General features: G+C 41.3%; 1 protein-coding gene across 2 annotated transcripts in view; it reads left to right on the top strand.

The window, feature by feature from the left end:
* Nucleotides 1–8627: 8627 nt before the first annotated feature.
* Nucleotides 8628–16351, top strand: part of SLK (STE20 like kinase) — a 62212-nt gene continuing 54488 nt past the window's right edge. For both annotated transcript variants that reach the window (XM_033183697.1, XM_033183688.1), the window contains exon 1: nucleotides 8628–9387. In XM_033183697.1, the coding sequence (XP_033039588.1) occupies nucleotides 9238–9387 (150 nt within the window). In that variant the 5' untranslated portion in view covers nucleotides 8628–9237. The remainder of the gene's footprint in view (nucleotides 9388–16351) is intronic.

Below are 16351 nucleotides of genomic sequence, written 5' to 3'. Positions count from 1 at the left end.
TCTTCTCCACACGGTGTCAGCTCACGTAGCTTTCGTACAGGGATAGATGATGAACTTCAGTATGGTTCACTCATGGCTGGCAAGTTGATATTGACTGTCAGCTGGGAGTTCAACCAGGACTGAGGGCACAATACTCTCCATGTGAATGTCTCCATGGGTTGTTTGGGCTTCCTCAGGGCACAGCGGTGGGTTCTAAGAATGAGTGTCGCAAGTGATGGGAAGTTGAAACAGCTAATGTTTTAAGGCCTGGGAAACTGGCACGATATTACTTCTGTTGTATTATATTGGTTAAGCAGTCACAGATCCAAGATGCAAGAGGAAGGGACATTGACGCCTAACTGTTAGTGGGAGGAGTTTTACAGAATGTAGGGGTTATATGTTAAAATCATACACACAGAAAAATGCACAGATTGTAAGTGTAGAAGCTTTTAACATAATAAACTCACTCATGCACTCAGCATCCAGAAGACCTCCCCTTTATGTCTTCCTCCAGGCACCACCCCCTCACAGGTAACCAATATCTTGACCTCTAATACCTGAGGTTAGCACAACCTCAGTTGGATAATTCTTTGTGCTGTCCTGCACATTGCAGAATGTTTAGCAGCATCCCTGGCCTCTACCCAGCAGATACCAGAAGCATCCCCTCCCCTAGTTGTGACAAACAAAAATGTTTCCAGAAATTGCAAAATATTACTGGATTAGAAAATAATATCTATTTGTCTAAATCCCACTTAGTCATTTAGATATAACTTCCAAGAGATTTTTTGGTCTGTTTTGATTTTGACTGATTCCTCAGTCCCTAGAATACTGCCTGACATGTAGGAGAAAACTGATGACTATCTGTTGAACAAATGGAAGAATGAAAGATACCAATTCTAAGCAGTTATTTAAAGAGTTAACTCTAAAATATATACTTTTTTTATTTTACCAAACCCTCAATCGAAAATCATTTGGTTCATTTTTGTTAGAAATGATCATTTTATGACTTAACATTGATATACAAGAATATATTTGCCTTCAACAGGAATCTGTATTGGTTAATTTCCTCCTGTAGCAATATGAAATATGAGTCGTGGAAATAGAAAAGATTAGGATTTACCAGACAAATGGGCAGTATCTCATGATGGTGTTAATAATGTAATGTAATAAGCCTCAGATTGTGGTTTGTAATGGTCATGGCAGCTTTGTGAAAAATGAATGCATAGTAACAAAAAGTTTTAATTAAAAACTTGGGAGAGGTACTAGTCCTGAAACGTTAGCAGGGGGAAGGAGGAAACGTATAAGACATTTAATATTGACCATTCAAATACTTAAAGTTCAAAAGACGTTATGGAGTGTAGATTTTTAAACTGGAATTGGAGTACCACTTGTAAAAGAAGGACTCTATGTAGTTTCTATTTTCTAATTTCCCAAGATTTGGATGCATTAAGCCTTCTCATTGCACTGCCAAATGCTTATGATTCATTTTAGCGAAGTTACTAGGGATGAGGAGAAGGTGGGAGTATGTGTGTGTAACAGTTCTGCATGACGCAGAAAGAGAGACAAATTAGAAGGGAGGATATTTTTAGATTCCTTTTATGAAATAAAAAAGAGCTTAAATCAGGTGACTTGTTTACTTTTTCTTGTTTTCAAAATAGGAAAAAGAGAGACCCAAAACCTGATTTGGAATTTTCTGAATGACACACAATTCTATTTCAGGAGAATAATTGTCATAATCACAGGTTAGTTACCTTCTTAAAATATCTAAAAAATTCCTTTCTAAAAATATAACTCCACAAGGATAGAAAACTGTATTTATGCCACAGAATACTTGAACATCAAAGGAATTTGCTACTTCCATCTAATCTACACAATAGCATTTAAAGAACAAACTAGCAAATTGATTGTCTAAACAAGGAAGGGGAAAGGAATTGACACGTAATTTCTTTCACTAGGTGTAAAGTTTTATCATTTTCATTTATTCATTCAACAACAATGTGTGGAATAGGAAGATACTGGGCTAGATGCAGAAGGTACAAGAATGAGCATGACAGTCCCTGCCCTCCAAATGCTTTCAGTCTACAAGAAGAAACATACACAGCCTCACATACATATGCAGATATATACACACTCACATACAAACACATTCACAATACCCATACACACATGTATTCATACACATACACACGTTCACACAATATGTACATGCATGCTCACACATACATACGCCCTCTGTCCTATACACTCACACATGTACACACATATGTATTAACATATGAACACATATATACATATGTATCCACATATGCACACTCACATGCATACAGACATACTTGGGAGCTGAGCCGACAAAGTGGAGACAGTGAGTAGAACGTTTTCAATTTAGAGGAAGAAGAAAAGCATAGCAGTGGCACAATCCTGTGAGATGGCTATGGCAAAAGCTCAAGGAGGCTAAGGAGACTGTTTTAGTGGAGTTGCTAAATACTGGGGAGTTAGGTTTTCCGAGATTTGGATTCAAGTGCAAATCTGCCATTACTATCCGTGAGGCCATAACCAAGTTACATAACTCACTGCCTCAGTTTCCTCTCTTTTACATAGGGATTATCATAGTACCTACTTTATAGCGTTGCCATGAGGTTTAAACGAGATGACGCATGTAAACCACTAAGCACAATGTACTAAATTTCCATTTATTTATTTATTTATTTATTTAGAGATAGGGTCTCTGTGTCATCCAAGCTGGAGTGCAGTGGTGCTATCACAGCCCACCGCAGCCTCAAACTCCTGGCCTCAGGCTCCCGAGTAGCTGGTGCATACCATCACACCCGGCTAATTTTATTTTTGTAGAGACGAGGTCTTGCCATATTGTCCAGGCTGGTCTTGAACTCCTGGCCTCAAATGATCCTCCTGGCTAGGCCACCCAAAGTGCTGGGATTACAGGTGTGAGCCACCATGCCCAGTCTAAATTTCCAGTTTGTAATGATATCCTTATCATTACCAGAGAAGATTATTTACCAGGCAAATTGTGAAGATAGCATCCTCTCACCAAGCTGTTTAGTGAGAATGTATTAAGCTATTTTTAAGGCGAGTAGAGCCAAAAAATTATGTATTAAATGAATTTATTTGCATACCAAAGTATAATCCAAAAAAATTTTTAAAAATGAATACATGATCGCTACTTCAACTTTACTTTTAAAGTTCCAAAAATTCAGGAAAGCCAAATTATCATTTATAAATAACACAGACATCTACATGTCATGGCCTTCACTGGAAAAATCTGATCTGACTAAATGACATCACACCCAGTGTTACTAAGTAATTTCTGTGGCTATAACTTCATGGTGAAAATATATAAGCTATTATTAACTCTGTGATCGTTTCATCAAAGTATGTTAGACTAGCTCATGTCATTTATAGAATACTGACAAACATTATTTGATATTATTCGTTGATATGATGAGGCAATTCATAAAATAAGAAATAAAAGTGGCCAGTATACAAACGGAAAAGTATTACATCATTAATAATCAGATAATTCTAAATTAAGATAAGTTATTTTGGGGCTATTAGCTTGGTAAAGATTAATGGATAGGCCAGGCGTGATGGCTCACGCCTGTAATCCCAATTCTTTGGGAGGCTGAGGCAGGCGGATCACTTGAGGTCAGGAGTTTGAGACCAGCCTGGCCAACATAGCGAAACTCTGTCTCTATTAAAAATACAAAAAATTAGCCTGGTGTGGTGGCAGGAGCCTGTAATCCCAGCTGCTTGGGAGGCTGAGGCAGGAGAATCGCTTGAACCCAGGAGGTGGAGGTTGCAGTGAGCCTAGATCACGCCACTGCACTCCAGCCTGGGCTACAGAGCGAGACTCCGTCTCAAAAAAAAAAAAAAAAAAAAAAAAAAGATGGATAATACCTTGTTGCTACTAAGGGTGTGGTGAAATTGACACTTTCATATGCCAACCTTTTTCGTTTTGAGACAGGGCCTTGCTTTTTTTTTTTTTTTTTGAGACGGAGTCTCGCTCTGTCGCCCAGGCTGGAGTGCAGTGGCCGGATCTCAGCTCACTGCAAGCTCCGCCTCCCGGGTTCACGCCATTCTCCTGCCTCAGCCTCCGGAGTAGCTGGGACTACAGGCGCCCGCCACCGCGCCCGGCTAGTTTTTTTGTATTTTTTTAGTAGAGACGGGGTTTCACCGTGTTAGCCAGGATGGTCTCGATCTCCTGACCTCGTGATCCGCCCGTCTCGGCCTCCCAAAGTGCTGGGATTACAGGCTTGAGCCACCGCGCCCGGCCAGGGCCTTGCTTTGTCACCCAGGCTGGTGTGCAGTGGCACGATCATGTCTCACTGCAGCCTCGACCTCCTGGGCTCAAGTGATCCTCCCTCCCGTCTCAGTCTCCCATGTAGCTGGGACTACAGGTATGCACCACCACGGTTGGCTAATTTTTTTATTTTTGTGGAAATGAGGGTTTCACTATGTTGCCCAGGCTGGTCTGGAACTCCTGGGCTCAAGCAAACCTGCTGGCTCAGTCTCCCAGAGTGCTGAGATTAGAGGCGTGAGCCACCATATTTGGCCACCAACCTTTTTAGAGGCCAGTTAGGCAATACAGAGCAAAAAAAAATTTTAATACGGTCTTTGACTCATCAATTCCACTTCTTGAATTGTGTCTTAAGGGAATATAATCAGACAAATATGCAAAGATGCTTGTATATGTATGCTCACTGTGGAACTGCGTATGATGACAAAAAAATTGGAAACTACCTAGATGCCTTCCATGCCTGTCAACAGAAAAATGCTTAAATAAATTATGGCATAGTTAGACACTAGAACTCTGTCCAGCTATTAAAAAAGGATTAGACAGATCTATTTGGGGTGGCTTGGAAAGATGTCAACGATCTGTATTGGATGATGTCAGTTTTATATTTTAAAAAATATATGTGCGGCTGGGTGCGGTGGCTAACACCTGTAATCCCAGCACTTTGGGAGGCCGAGGCGGGCAGAACACTTGAGGTCAGGAGTTTAGGACCAGCCTGGCCAACATGGCAAAATCCTGTCTCTACTAAAAATACCAAAAATTAGCTGGGCGTGGTGGTGGGCGCCTGCAATCCCAGCTACTCAAGAGGCTGAGGCAGGAAAATTGCTTGAATCCTGGTGGCAGAGGTTGCACTGAGCAGAGATCGCACCACTGCACTCCAGCCTGGGTGACAGAGTGAAACTTCATCTCAAAAAAAAAAAAGTATATATATATATATATATATATATATATACACACACACACACACACACACACAAAAATATATGCCTAACTTTTTCAAAGTAGCTTTATTGAGGTATAATTTACAAAGCATATAATTCACCCATTCTAAGTGTACAATCATCACCATAATCTAATTATAAACCCTTTTTTATTGTCCCCCGAAATTCTCTCATGCTCATAGGCTTAACTTTTTTTATTTGGCCATGTGTATTATTTTATTAAAAGGAGAAGCATTTACAAGAGGCTCATTTCCATTTCTTTTTTTCATAATATATGAAAAAATTTATGATAATATTTCTATTTCTTTCTTTCTCTTTTTTTTTTTTTGAGACAGGGTCTAGCTCTGTTGCCCAGGTGAAGTGCAGTGGCACGATCTCAGCTCACTGCAACCTCCACCTCCCAGGTTCAAGCGATTCTCTTGCCTCAGCCTCCTGAGTAGCTGGGATTACAGGCACCCACCAACACGCCCGGCTAATTTTTGTGTTTTTGGTAGAGACTGGGTTTTGCCATACTGGCCATGCTCATCTCGAACTTCTGGCCTCAGGCGATCCACCCACTTTAGCCTCTCAAAGTGCTGGGATTACAGGTGTGAGCCCCCATGCCCGGCCTATTTCTATTTCTTAATGGTGTCAGAACTTTATCTTTGCTTTGCTAGTGACTTTTTAAAAACCACTTATTGAATTATTATTGACATACAGTAAATGTATATAACTAGATGAGTTGGGTGATAACTGTATACCACCACTGTCTATTACATAAACATATCCATCATCACAGGCTTAACTTTTAACAGTGGTTAGGTCGATGGTAACTATGAGTAGCGGGGAAGGAAGGAGGACAGAATTATAGACAGTTTCCTAGTTTTTAATGTCTGTATTATTTGAATTATTTACAACAAAAATATACTATCTTTTATTTTTATTTTATTTTTTCTTTGAGATGAATTCTCGCTTTGTTGCCCAGGCTGGGTGCAGTGGCACAAACATGGCTCACTGCAGCCTCATCCTCTTGGGCCCAAGTGATCCTCCTGCCTCACCCTCCCCAGTAGCTGAGACCACAGGTAAGTGCCACCATGCCTAGCTAATTTTTTTGTTTTTAATTTTTGGTAGAGATGTGATCTTCCCATGTTGGCCAGTCTGGTCTCAAACTCCTGGGCTCAAGCCTCAGGCTCCCACCTCAGCCTGGGATTACAGGTGTGAGCCACTCCACCCTGCCAAGAATATACTATCTTTTAATTGACAAAATTGTAAAGTCTTTTCTATTTTGAAAAGAACAAAATAAGCAAACAGACATATACCCATTGACCAAAATCTACTTCTGGCAATTTATCCTAAGGAAATAATCAAATATGTGGAAAAAGATTTGTGTACAAAGATATTTATCCATATTTTATTAAAAACAGAGAAATTATAATCTAAATATCTTATAATGGAAGAGAACAATTATTAATTGTATTGAAATATGCGAAGTGCAGGATGCAAACCTTTTTATGTAGCAAACCTCAACCACGTTGAAAAAAGTTAATGCACAGCCAAAAAAATCCTGTTTTGAAATGTAAGTTCTTACCAACGGTCATGTCTGGATAGTTGAATTACAGTACTTTTAATTTTATTTTTTAAGCATTTCATTTTCTCCATAAATCATAATAATTAAAAATAATTATAGTATTGTTTTCACAGGTCTATACATTTGTCAAAACATATAAAAGTGCACACTTGCAGCAAACCACCATGGCAGGTGTATACCTATGTAACAAACCTGCACGTTCTGCACATGTATCCCAGAACTTAAAGTATAATTTAAAAAAATAAAAGCAAACAAGTACTAGCAAAAAAAAAAACAAAACAAATACACACTTTAAATATGTACAATTTATTGTATATTAACATATTGCAATAACACTTTACAAAACAGAAGGATCTCAAGGAATTGAATCATCTTAAGCGTCTTACTGGAAGAGGGGTTTTGCTATGCCATCTTGGGGCTGGAGGGCAAAATGACTGGGGGGGGACATTACATAAACAGCAATATATATACATTGTCTCTGCTCCAGATACCGCCATTCATTCATTCATTCATTCACCAGATCTGCCTTCCTATTATATGCCAGGAATGTTGCCGGGTACTTGTATATTGTGATGAACAACAAACATCTGGCCTGAAAGAGTTGTGGTCTGGTGGAGGAGAAGGTAGGTCACCACCTGACGGATTCCAGCCAGCGCCCACACTGCCCCACCAGAGAGTGCTGTCCAAGGGGGCTGGAGGCAGATCAGGAAGTGGGGGCCTTAGTTGAGGTGGAGTCACCAAGAGTGACACCAGGTTTACAGTTGTGGAGGTGGCCAGAAGTTAGTTTTACCCTCAAGGGAGTGTCGCAGTCATCACCTGAGAAGTGGGGGCCGGGCGCGGTGGCTCACGCCTGTAATCCCAGCACTTTGGGAGGCCAAGGCGGGCGGATCATGAGGTCAGGAGATCGAGACCATCCTGGCTAACACGGTTAAACCCCGTCTCTACTAAAAACACAAAAAAACTAGCGGGGCATGGTGGCGGGCGCCTGTAGTCCCAGCCACTCCGGAGGCTGAGACAGGGGAATGGTGTGAAGCCCGGAGGCGGAGTTTGCAGTGAGCCGAGTTCGCCCCACTGTACTCCAGGCTGGGCGACAGAGCAAGACTCCGTCTCAAAAAGAAAGAAAAAGAAAAAAATGAAAAAAAAAGTTGTATTAAACAATTTTTAGGTATCTGTGTCTATCTTGCCTGCACACTTAAAACAACAAGAGTAAGAACTAAGATTGAGCGTTTGCGGGTGCAGGGGCCGCGCAAAAGTCTTCCATCCATTGCCTCATTCACAACCTTCTGGTAGGGACTGTTAGGATCTTCATTTTACAGCGAGGAAACAGACTCAGAGAGGTTACCTGCCCAAGGTCACAGTTCTCTCTCTCCAAAGCTCAAGTTCACAACCACCACACAAACTCCCCTCTCATTGTACCTGGGGCCCGTCTGAGAGCGAAAAAGTCCGCTTTCGGGTCCCAACCCTAATAGGTCGGCCTTTCACTCCACAGTTTTTCCCAGATCCAGAATGGAGGCAACATCCGCTAGCACAATCAACAGGGTCCTGCCCAAGGGGGCCGCTCCACCAAGGCCGTGGACTGACAGGATTTGGGCCTTGGAAGGCAAATGAGAAACAATCGTCAGGGACCAAAGAGCAAATGCGTCCATCACACGAGGCCCCCGCACCCCAAGCCCGGTGCTCCGCTCACGCGAACCCTCGGGCACAGCCAGTCTGCGGGACCCAGCGCGCGTGCGCGGGGCCAGAGGGGACGCCCCAACGCGAGCGCGCGGTGAGCAGGGCGCGTGACCGGGCGGGCGCGCAGCCGGGAAAGCGCGCGGGCGCGCTACGGAGTCGGCGTCGGCGCGCGCTCCAGGCCGAGGCTGTGTGGGCTGGGGAGGGAGCCAGGCGGCGGAGGCTGCGGCGGCGCCCTAGACCCGAGGGGACGCGCGGGCCTTGCGCCGCGGGAACGGACGGCGGCGGAGGAGACCCTAGGCTCGCAGCCCGAGGCAGGAGGGCTCGGCTCCTCGACTGCCCGCTTCCGAGGCCGCCGGCCGCTTCTCTTTCCAGGAGTAGCCGCCGCCCCTGGAGACTCGCCGTGACACGGGCCTAAGCTGCCGCCGCCACGGGCGTCCTGACCGCTCGGACCCGTCGGACCAGGCCGAGTGGGAGCGAGCTTGCGGGCAGGTGCCGCTCCCCGAGGGTGGGCCGGAGGCGAGGTGCTCACCGCGCCGCTCGCGGGCCGGGCTTGGCGGAGGGGCCGCTCGCGCAGCACCCCCACCGCGGGCCGGAGCCCGGGTCGCCGCCCCGCCTTCTCCCGGGACCGCCCGGCCGGAGCTGCGGGGGCCGAGGGACGCCGCGCCCGCCGCCGCCAGCCGGGCTCGCGCGGGAGAGCAGGGAGGAGAAACTTTGCCTTTTATTGTTTTTAGTCCTTAAGTGCAAGGAACTCTGTGTTGGGAGGAAAAATGTCCTTCTTTAATTTCCGTAAGATCTTCAAGTTGGGGAGCGAGAAGAAGAAGAAGCAGTACGAACACGTGAAGAGGGACCTGAACCCCGAAGACTTTTGGGAGATTATAGGAGAATTGGGCGATGGAGCCTTTGGGAAGGTGTACAAGGTAAGAGGGAGAAAACGGGAAGTTGTACTGCGAAGATAAAACAGCCACTGGCCTGGAGTGGCGGGAGGACTTCTGCTCCCCTAGTCCCTTTCCTGTCTCTTGCTCCTTTTGACTGTTACGGTTCGATGCAACTTTACTTGGCTGGTCATCCAAGGAGTAGGTAAGAAGTCGGGTTTACGGAACAAAATGGGGCCTGGATGGAGTTTAAAGAGCGATTGGAAAGGGAGACAGGGTTATAAAGTCTACTCTGTCGAGCTTCAAAGGAAATGAGAGTGTTCCTTAATTTATAGGAGGGGTCTGGTTGTGCCCTTCAGGTATTTTAGAATGAGAAACTCATTGCACTTTGCAGTGGATTTGTCTACTGACTGCATTCGCGTGCATGCTTGTACTCTAACAGTTCCCTTTTTAGGGTCCAGGGTATTTTTTTTGGTTGTATCTAGAGCTAATACAGAACTAGTTGGGATCAAAGTGATTGCTACTTGCGGTCTCTTCTTGAGTTGGTTGCTCTACCGCATACTATAAAATGGAATGGAATTTCTGACAAAATTTCCAAAAGAAGACCTTCATGTGGTACTAGTTTTAAATATATTTATGGTAAGCATTGACTAGAAGTATCAGCGCTTAAGAAATTAAAAACACACACGCATATATTTATTTCAATAGGAAGAAGCTTGGCGTTTCAACCTGAAGGCATTAATGTTGACTGTTTACTATCTCCTAGTAATATGGTCTCCTAGTAATAATATATCTCCTAGACATAGGAATGATGTCATTGGAGTATTTTCATCCTGAAGGGCGAATTTTTTATGAGACAGCTTTTAGGGGAAGGACCCACAGGGTTGCCTAGAAGTGAAAACGTAAGAAAATAACTTACGTTTATACAGGGCTTTGAAGTTAAGTACTTTCAAATAGTTTGGCCCCCACAAAAATCTTGTGAGGTAGGCAGGGTCAGTATTAGTATCCACATTTCACAGATGAAGATATTGAAATTGTTCACAGCCACATGAGTCTCAGCCTAGACTTGAACTCAGGTCTTCTGAGCCCATATTTAGTATTGTTTTTTATTTTAACAGTCACTGGAAGAAATGAGAGCATTTTGCCCACTGCTTTTTTTTTTTTTGCGATGGAGTTCGACCTTGTTGCCCAGGCTGGAGTGCAATAGCGCGATCTCGGCTCAGTGCAACCTCCCCTTCCCGGGTTCAAGCGATTCTCCTGCCTCAGCCTTCGGAGTAGCTGGGTTTACAGGCATGTGCCACCACGCCCAGCTAATTTTTTATTTTTGGTAGAAATAGGGTTTCTCCATGTTGGTCAGGCAGGTCTCGAACTACTGACCTCAGGTGATCCGCCCGCCTCGCCCTCCCAAAGTGCTAGGATTACAGGCGGGAAGCCACCATCCCCGGCTGCCTACTACTTTCTAAGCACCATTATACTTCTGCCTTTGCCCTGCCTCAAATGCGTCTTGTCAAAACCCCAGTCTTCATTCTTTATCCAGGCTGAAGTATCTACTCCTCTCTGTATGCTTTCAGAACACATTGTTCACATGGCTGTTATAGCACTCGTCACTTATTACAGTTAATATGTTTATGTTTCTATAATAAAATTAAATGCCAAATTTTTGATATGTATTTGGGTTCATCCACAGCCTTAGCATATAGTGATGTATCTGTTTACTTGTTGAAATGGAAGAATGTGTTTTATCTACATATGAATGCTGTCGTGGAAGCTATCATATGCTGTGGAAGTTGGCAAAATAAGCTTTGTTATTTGTGTGGAGGGTAGAGTATGGGTTTCAGCAAGAGCTACATAAGATGCAAGGCTTCAGTGTAGTGGGAAGATCACTCCTAGGAATGTAGAGTTGTGTTTTAGTGCTGGCTGTCAGAAACCAGCTTTGTAATCCTGGACAAAACACTTAACTTCTCTGGGCCTCTGTTTTCTTAGCCATAATACTGACTTTCTTAAGAGTTGAGATTCTTTCACCCATTAAAGTTCTGTGAGTATGTACTTAGCCTGGAAAGGCAAAAATAAATCCTCAAGACACCTAGAATCTTGTAGTTAGAAGGTGGTAGGTGATTATGAGCAGTTTTCATGGTGTAAATATGTTTTATCAAATATGAACAGTTCAGTAGTAAGAACACTGGCTCTGGAGTTGGAATATAACAGGTCTCTCACTCAATAGCAGCATATGACCTTGAGCAAGTTTCTTATTTGTCCTATACCTAACTTTGCTCATCCATAAGATATCCTCAGTGTGAGGATTAAAGAAGATAATAAATATAAGGCACATTGAAAGGGCTCAGTAAATGGTAGAAATTACTGTTATTACATTTAGAGCTCATAGATGCAAAATATCGGGTGAGATAGGAAGAGGAACCAAGAAGATAATAAACCATTTTGTTGGTTTCTAATGGCATGGTCAGATTGTGTGGAGATACTAAAGCCCTGTGTTATTCTTTCACAACACTTTCTGCAAAATGTGATCTGTCTTCCTGTACTGAGACATTAATTGAAAATTTTCTGAAAAACAAGAGTCTTATTTCATGTAGTTATTTGAGCACTATAAAATCGTGTCAAGGAGAATTTCTGTGGTCTTGATGACTGTATTTTAGTATGATATTTAAAGAGCATGGGCTGGCACTATTTTTTCTTTTTTCATTTCACTGCTGTCTGCTTCTAAGGAGTAGGGTATGAGTTTTTTAAAAAATAAAATTTGAAATTAAAACTTATCTGACTTCTTATGGCCTCTTTTTTTCTTTTCTTTTTTTTTTTTTTGAGACAGAGTCTCACTCTGTCGCCCAGGCTGGACTGCAGTGGCCGGATCTCAGCTCACTGCAAGCTCTGCCTCCCGGATTTACGCCATTCTCCTGCCTCAGCCTCCCGAGTAGCTGGGACTACAGGTGCCTGCCACTTCGCCCGGCTAGTTTTTTGTATTTTTTAGTAGAGACGGGGTTTCACCGAGTTAGCCAGGATGGTCTCGATCTCCTGACCTCGTGATCCGCCCGTCTCGGCCTCCCAAAATGCTGGGATTACAGGCTTGAGCCACCGCGCCTGGCTGATGGCCTCTTTTTTCTAAAAGTTTTTGTTTTTCAAGATTCCGTAGAAATTGAGGATTTATAAACTTCCTTATATTTGGGGGAAAAAGCTGTGGAACCTTAACATTGTACATAGTAGTATGTAGTAGAAAACTGTTTATAAACTTGATTCTATCATTTGCTTATGGAAATTGGTAACTTACAAAGATTATATTGTAAATAGAGATGAGGTTGAGTATCCCATTTCCCAAATGCTTGGGACCGGAAGTGTTTCAGATTTTGGAATTTTTTGGATTTTGGAATATTTGCATTATACTTAGTTATTGAACATCTGAAATTGAAAATGCTGTAGTGAGCATTTCTTTTGAACATCATGTCATGTTAGCACTCAGAAAGTTTCAGATTTTGGAGCATTTCAGATTAGATTTTCAGATTTGGGATGTGTAAACTATAGGTAATCATGTTGTGTATTTAGTTTGTGTCATTCTTCCATCGTATACTTGTATTCCTTCCACTCAGTCCAGCACTGTACACATTTAGCAGTTACTTCCTTGCCTGAAAAAACTTTGCTACTTTAAATTTATTTTCTCTTTTAAAAGTAGTAGTATTTGATATATAAATGAAGATATGTCATATCCTTCACAATTTTTTTATCTTTGGATTTCTTTTTTTTTTTTTTTTGAGATGGAGTCCCTCTCTATCATCCAGGCTGCAGTGCAGTGGCACAATCTTGGCTTACTGTTATCTCCGCCTCCCAGGTTCAAGCAATTCTCCTGCCTCAGCCTCCAGAGTAGTTGGGACTACAGGTGCATGCCACCGTGCCTGGCTAATTTTTTGTATTTTTAGTAGAGACAGGGTTTCACCATGTTGGCCAGGGTGGTCTTGAACTCCTGACCTCAGGTGATACGCCTGCCTTGGCCTCCCAAAGTGCTGAGATTACAGGCGTGAGCCACTGCCCTCTGCTTTCCCCACTGAATTTCTTTTGTTTTTAACAGAAAAAAAGAATGACATTAGATATTAATTGAATTGCATTTCTGGAAAGCTATATTATCTATTAAACCAGTTGAAACTAAACTCTTGGCTGTGTGCTGGATGAAAGTGATTTCTGTATGACAACTGATGGCTGTGTGTCTTTTAAAAAATAGTAAAATATATAATCTTTGTATTAAAAAGTACGGAAACATATACATTTAGCAGATAATAAAGTGAGTTGTTATTAACAACCATCAGTGTCAAGGAATTCTGCCAACGTCCGAGAATCCCTCTTGCCTCCTTTCTGTGTCTAATACCTTCTCTCTCACTAAAGGAAACCACTATCCAATCTTTAAATTATTCATGTTTTTGCTTTTCTTAATCATTTACTATCTAGGTTTATATCCCTAAATGTTATAAATTTAGTTTTGTATGCACTTGAACTTTATGTGAATGGAATCATATTGAGCATATTCTTTTGTGTCTTGCTTCTTTCAAAGTCAGTATTATGTTTGTGAGGTTCATCTTTATCACATAGAGCTGTAGTTCTTTTTTATTGTAGCATTGTATTCTATTATATGATGATATCACCAATTATTTACTATTGTACTATTAATGGATATATTGGTTGCTTTCAGTTTTTGGCTCTTACACAAAATAGTAGTTGCACATATGCATGAGTTTCACTAAGTTAATACAGGAATGGAATTGCTAGGTTATAGGGTAGTGTATCTTTAATTTTACCAGATGATGCCAAACTAATTACACAAGTTTACATTCCCACCAGCAGTTTAAGAATTTCCTTACCCTGCATCTTTGCTAACATTTAGTGTTGTCAGAATTTTAAACTTTTGACAGCCTGATAATGTGTTACATTTCTTATTGTGCGTTTAATTCACCTTTCACAGATTACTAAAAATAATTCTTTTAATATATTTTTGGTAATCTGAATTTCTTTTGTGTTCGGGTCTCTTACTCATTTTTCTATTGATGTCTTTTTGTTTATATGTTGAGTGTGTGTGTGTGTGTGTGTGTGTACAATATATGTGTTTTGAATTTTAACTATTTGCTGGTGATAGTTATTGCAAATATATTCTCATTCTGAGACCTGTCTTTTCATTCTCATTGTAGTGTCTTTTTATGAATTCTCTAACATGGTCCAATTTGTCAGTTTTTTCCTTTACAGTTGATGCTTTTTGTGTTATCCTTAAGACATTTTTTCCTAGCCTGTGATCATGAAGATAATTTTCTATATTATCTTCTAAAAACTTTATGATTTTGCTTTTCTTTAACTGTTAGATCTACAATCGACCTAGAATAGATTTTTGTAAACGGTGTGAGGTAGGGGTCCAGTTTCATTTTTTTTCCCCATATGGATACACGATTGTCCCAGAACTATTCACTGGAAAGAAAAATATTTCCCCACTGCTCTGCAGTGCTCTGTTGTATAGCATGTGTCTGTTTCTGCATTCTCTGGTCTCTTCATTGATCTATTTGTCTATTCCTGTACCAGTATCCCACTGTCTTAATTAGGAAAGCATTAAAATAAATGTCTGCTGTTTCTTCAACATAGTTTAGTATTATTCTTGGCCCTCAGGGCTTCTGTGTACATTTTCGAGTTAGCCTGGTTGAGTGCCACAAAACAAACAAACAAAAAAAAAAAACTGTTTTTTTGGAGAGATCTCATTGAATTTATACATTAGTTTTGGAAAAATTAACCTCTTTTTGATATTGAGTCTTCCCACCTGTGAATGTTTTATCTCTGTTTAGGTCTTTTTTAGTATCTTAATAATGAGTTACAGTTTTTTCCCTAGAAGTTTTAGGAACACAAACTACTTCAAGGATGTTTTAAATACTTTGTTTTTCCTGTTCGTATTTCCTCCTTGTTTTTGTTATGTACAACCTTTAGTAGCCTTCTGAGAGGGGATCCATGGAAAACATATTTTTTAAGAACTTGCCTGTGTAAATATGTCTTTATTATAAGGTCACAATTTAATATATATAATTCTAGTTTAAAAGTAAGTTTTTAAAGAATTTTTAAGATTTGGAGTCTGTTAGTTTTGAAGACTTTCTTCCATTCATTATCTTCTGGCTTCAAGAGTTGCTGTTGAATATCTGATGCCATTTTGCTTCCTGGATCCTTTGCCATCTTTTTCTCTTAATAGTCTTTAGGATTTTCTTTTATCCTCTGTTCATGGTAATGTACTTTGATGTAGGTCTCGTCGTCTTCTTTCGTTTTGCTGGGCTCTTGGTTAGTCCTTTCAATCCAAAGACTTACGTCTTTCAGTTCTGTGACTTTTTTTTGTATTATTTATTTGACAACCTCCACCCACCACTTTCCCCAATAATGACTCTTGCCATGGTCTTAAGATTCTTCATGTCCCTAAATTCAGGGGACACTTAACATTCTTACTTGACCTATCAGGACCATTTGAGATACTTGACCATTCTTTCCTTTAAAAAGTTCATCTTTTGGCTTTTAAGTCACCATACTCTTGATTTTCCTTCCACCTCTGTGTCTATTCCTCACATTCCTTTGCTGGCTCTTCCTCTTTCTGTCTTTAATGTGTGGGAATTCCACAGGGCTTAGGTATAGGCCGCCTTCTCCTTTTCTTAAGAGAACCTGCCTTCTCCCATGGCTTCAATTACCATCTAAATGCAATTTCTGTCTCTACTCTGACTTCCCTTTTGAACTCCAGATCTACACATCCAACCGTCTGTTAGAGATTTCTGCTTAGATGTCTCACAGATACCTTAAACTGCAAGTCCAAAAGATGAACTAATTCAGCTCATGATGTCAGCCACAAATTTGCTCCTTCTGTGTTCCCATTTAGTAATTACCACTTCCATCTACCAATTGCATAGGCCAGAGACCTAGAGGTCATTTTTAACACCTGTTGCTGCCCTCCCCTCCAAACCTAATTAAACAGCAAGGCCTGTTAATTCTACCTACTAAATATTTC

Source organism: Trachypithecus francoisi, unplaced genomic scaffold (assembly GCF_009764315.1).
Source record: "Trachypithecus francoisi isolate TF-2019V2 unplaced genomic scaffold, Tfra_2.0 Contig01579, whole genome shotgun sequence".
NCBI classification, from domain to species: Eukaryota; Metazoa; Chordata; class Mammalia; order Primates; family Cercopithecidae; genus Trachypithecus; species Trachypithecus francoisi.
This window is presented reverse-complemented; position numbering and strand designations above follow the sequence as displayed.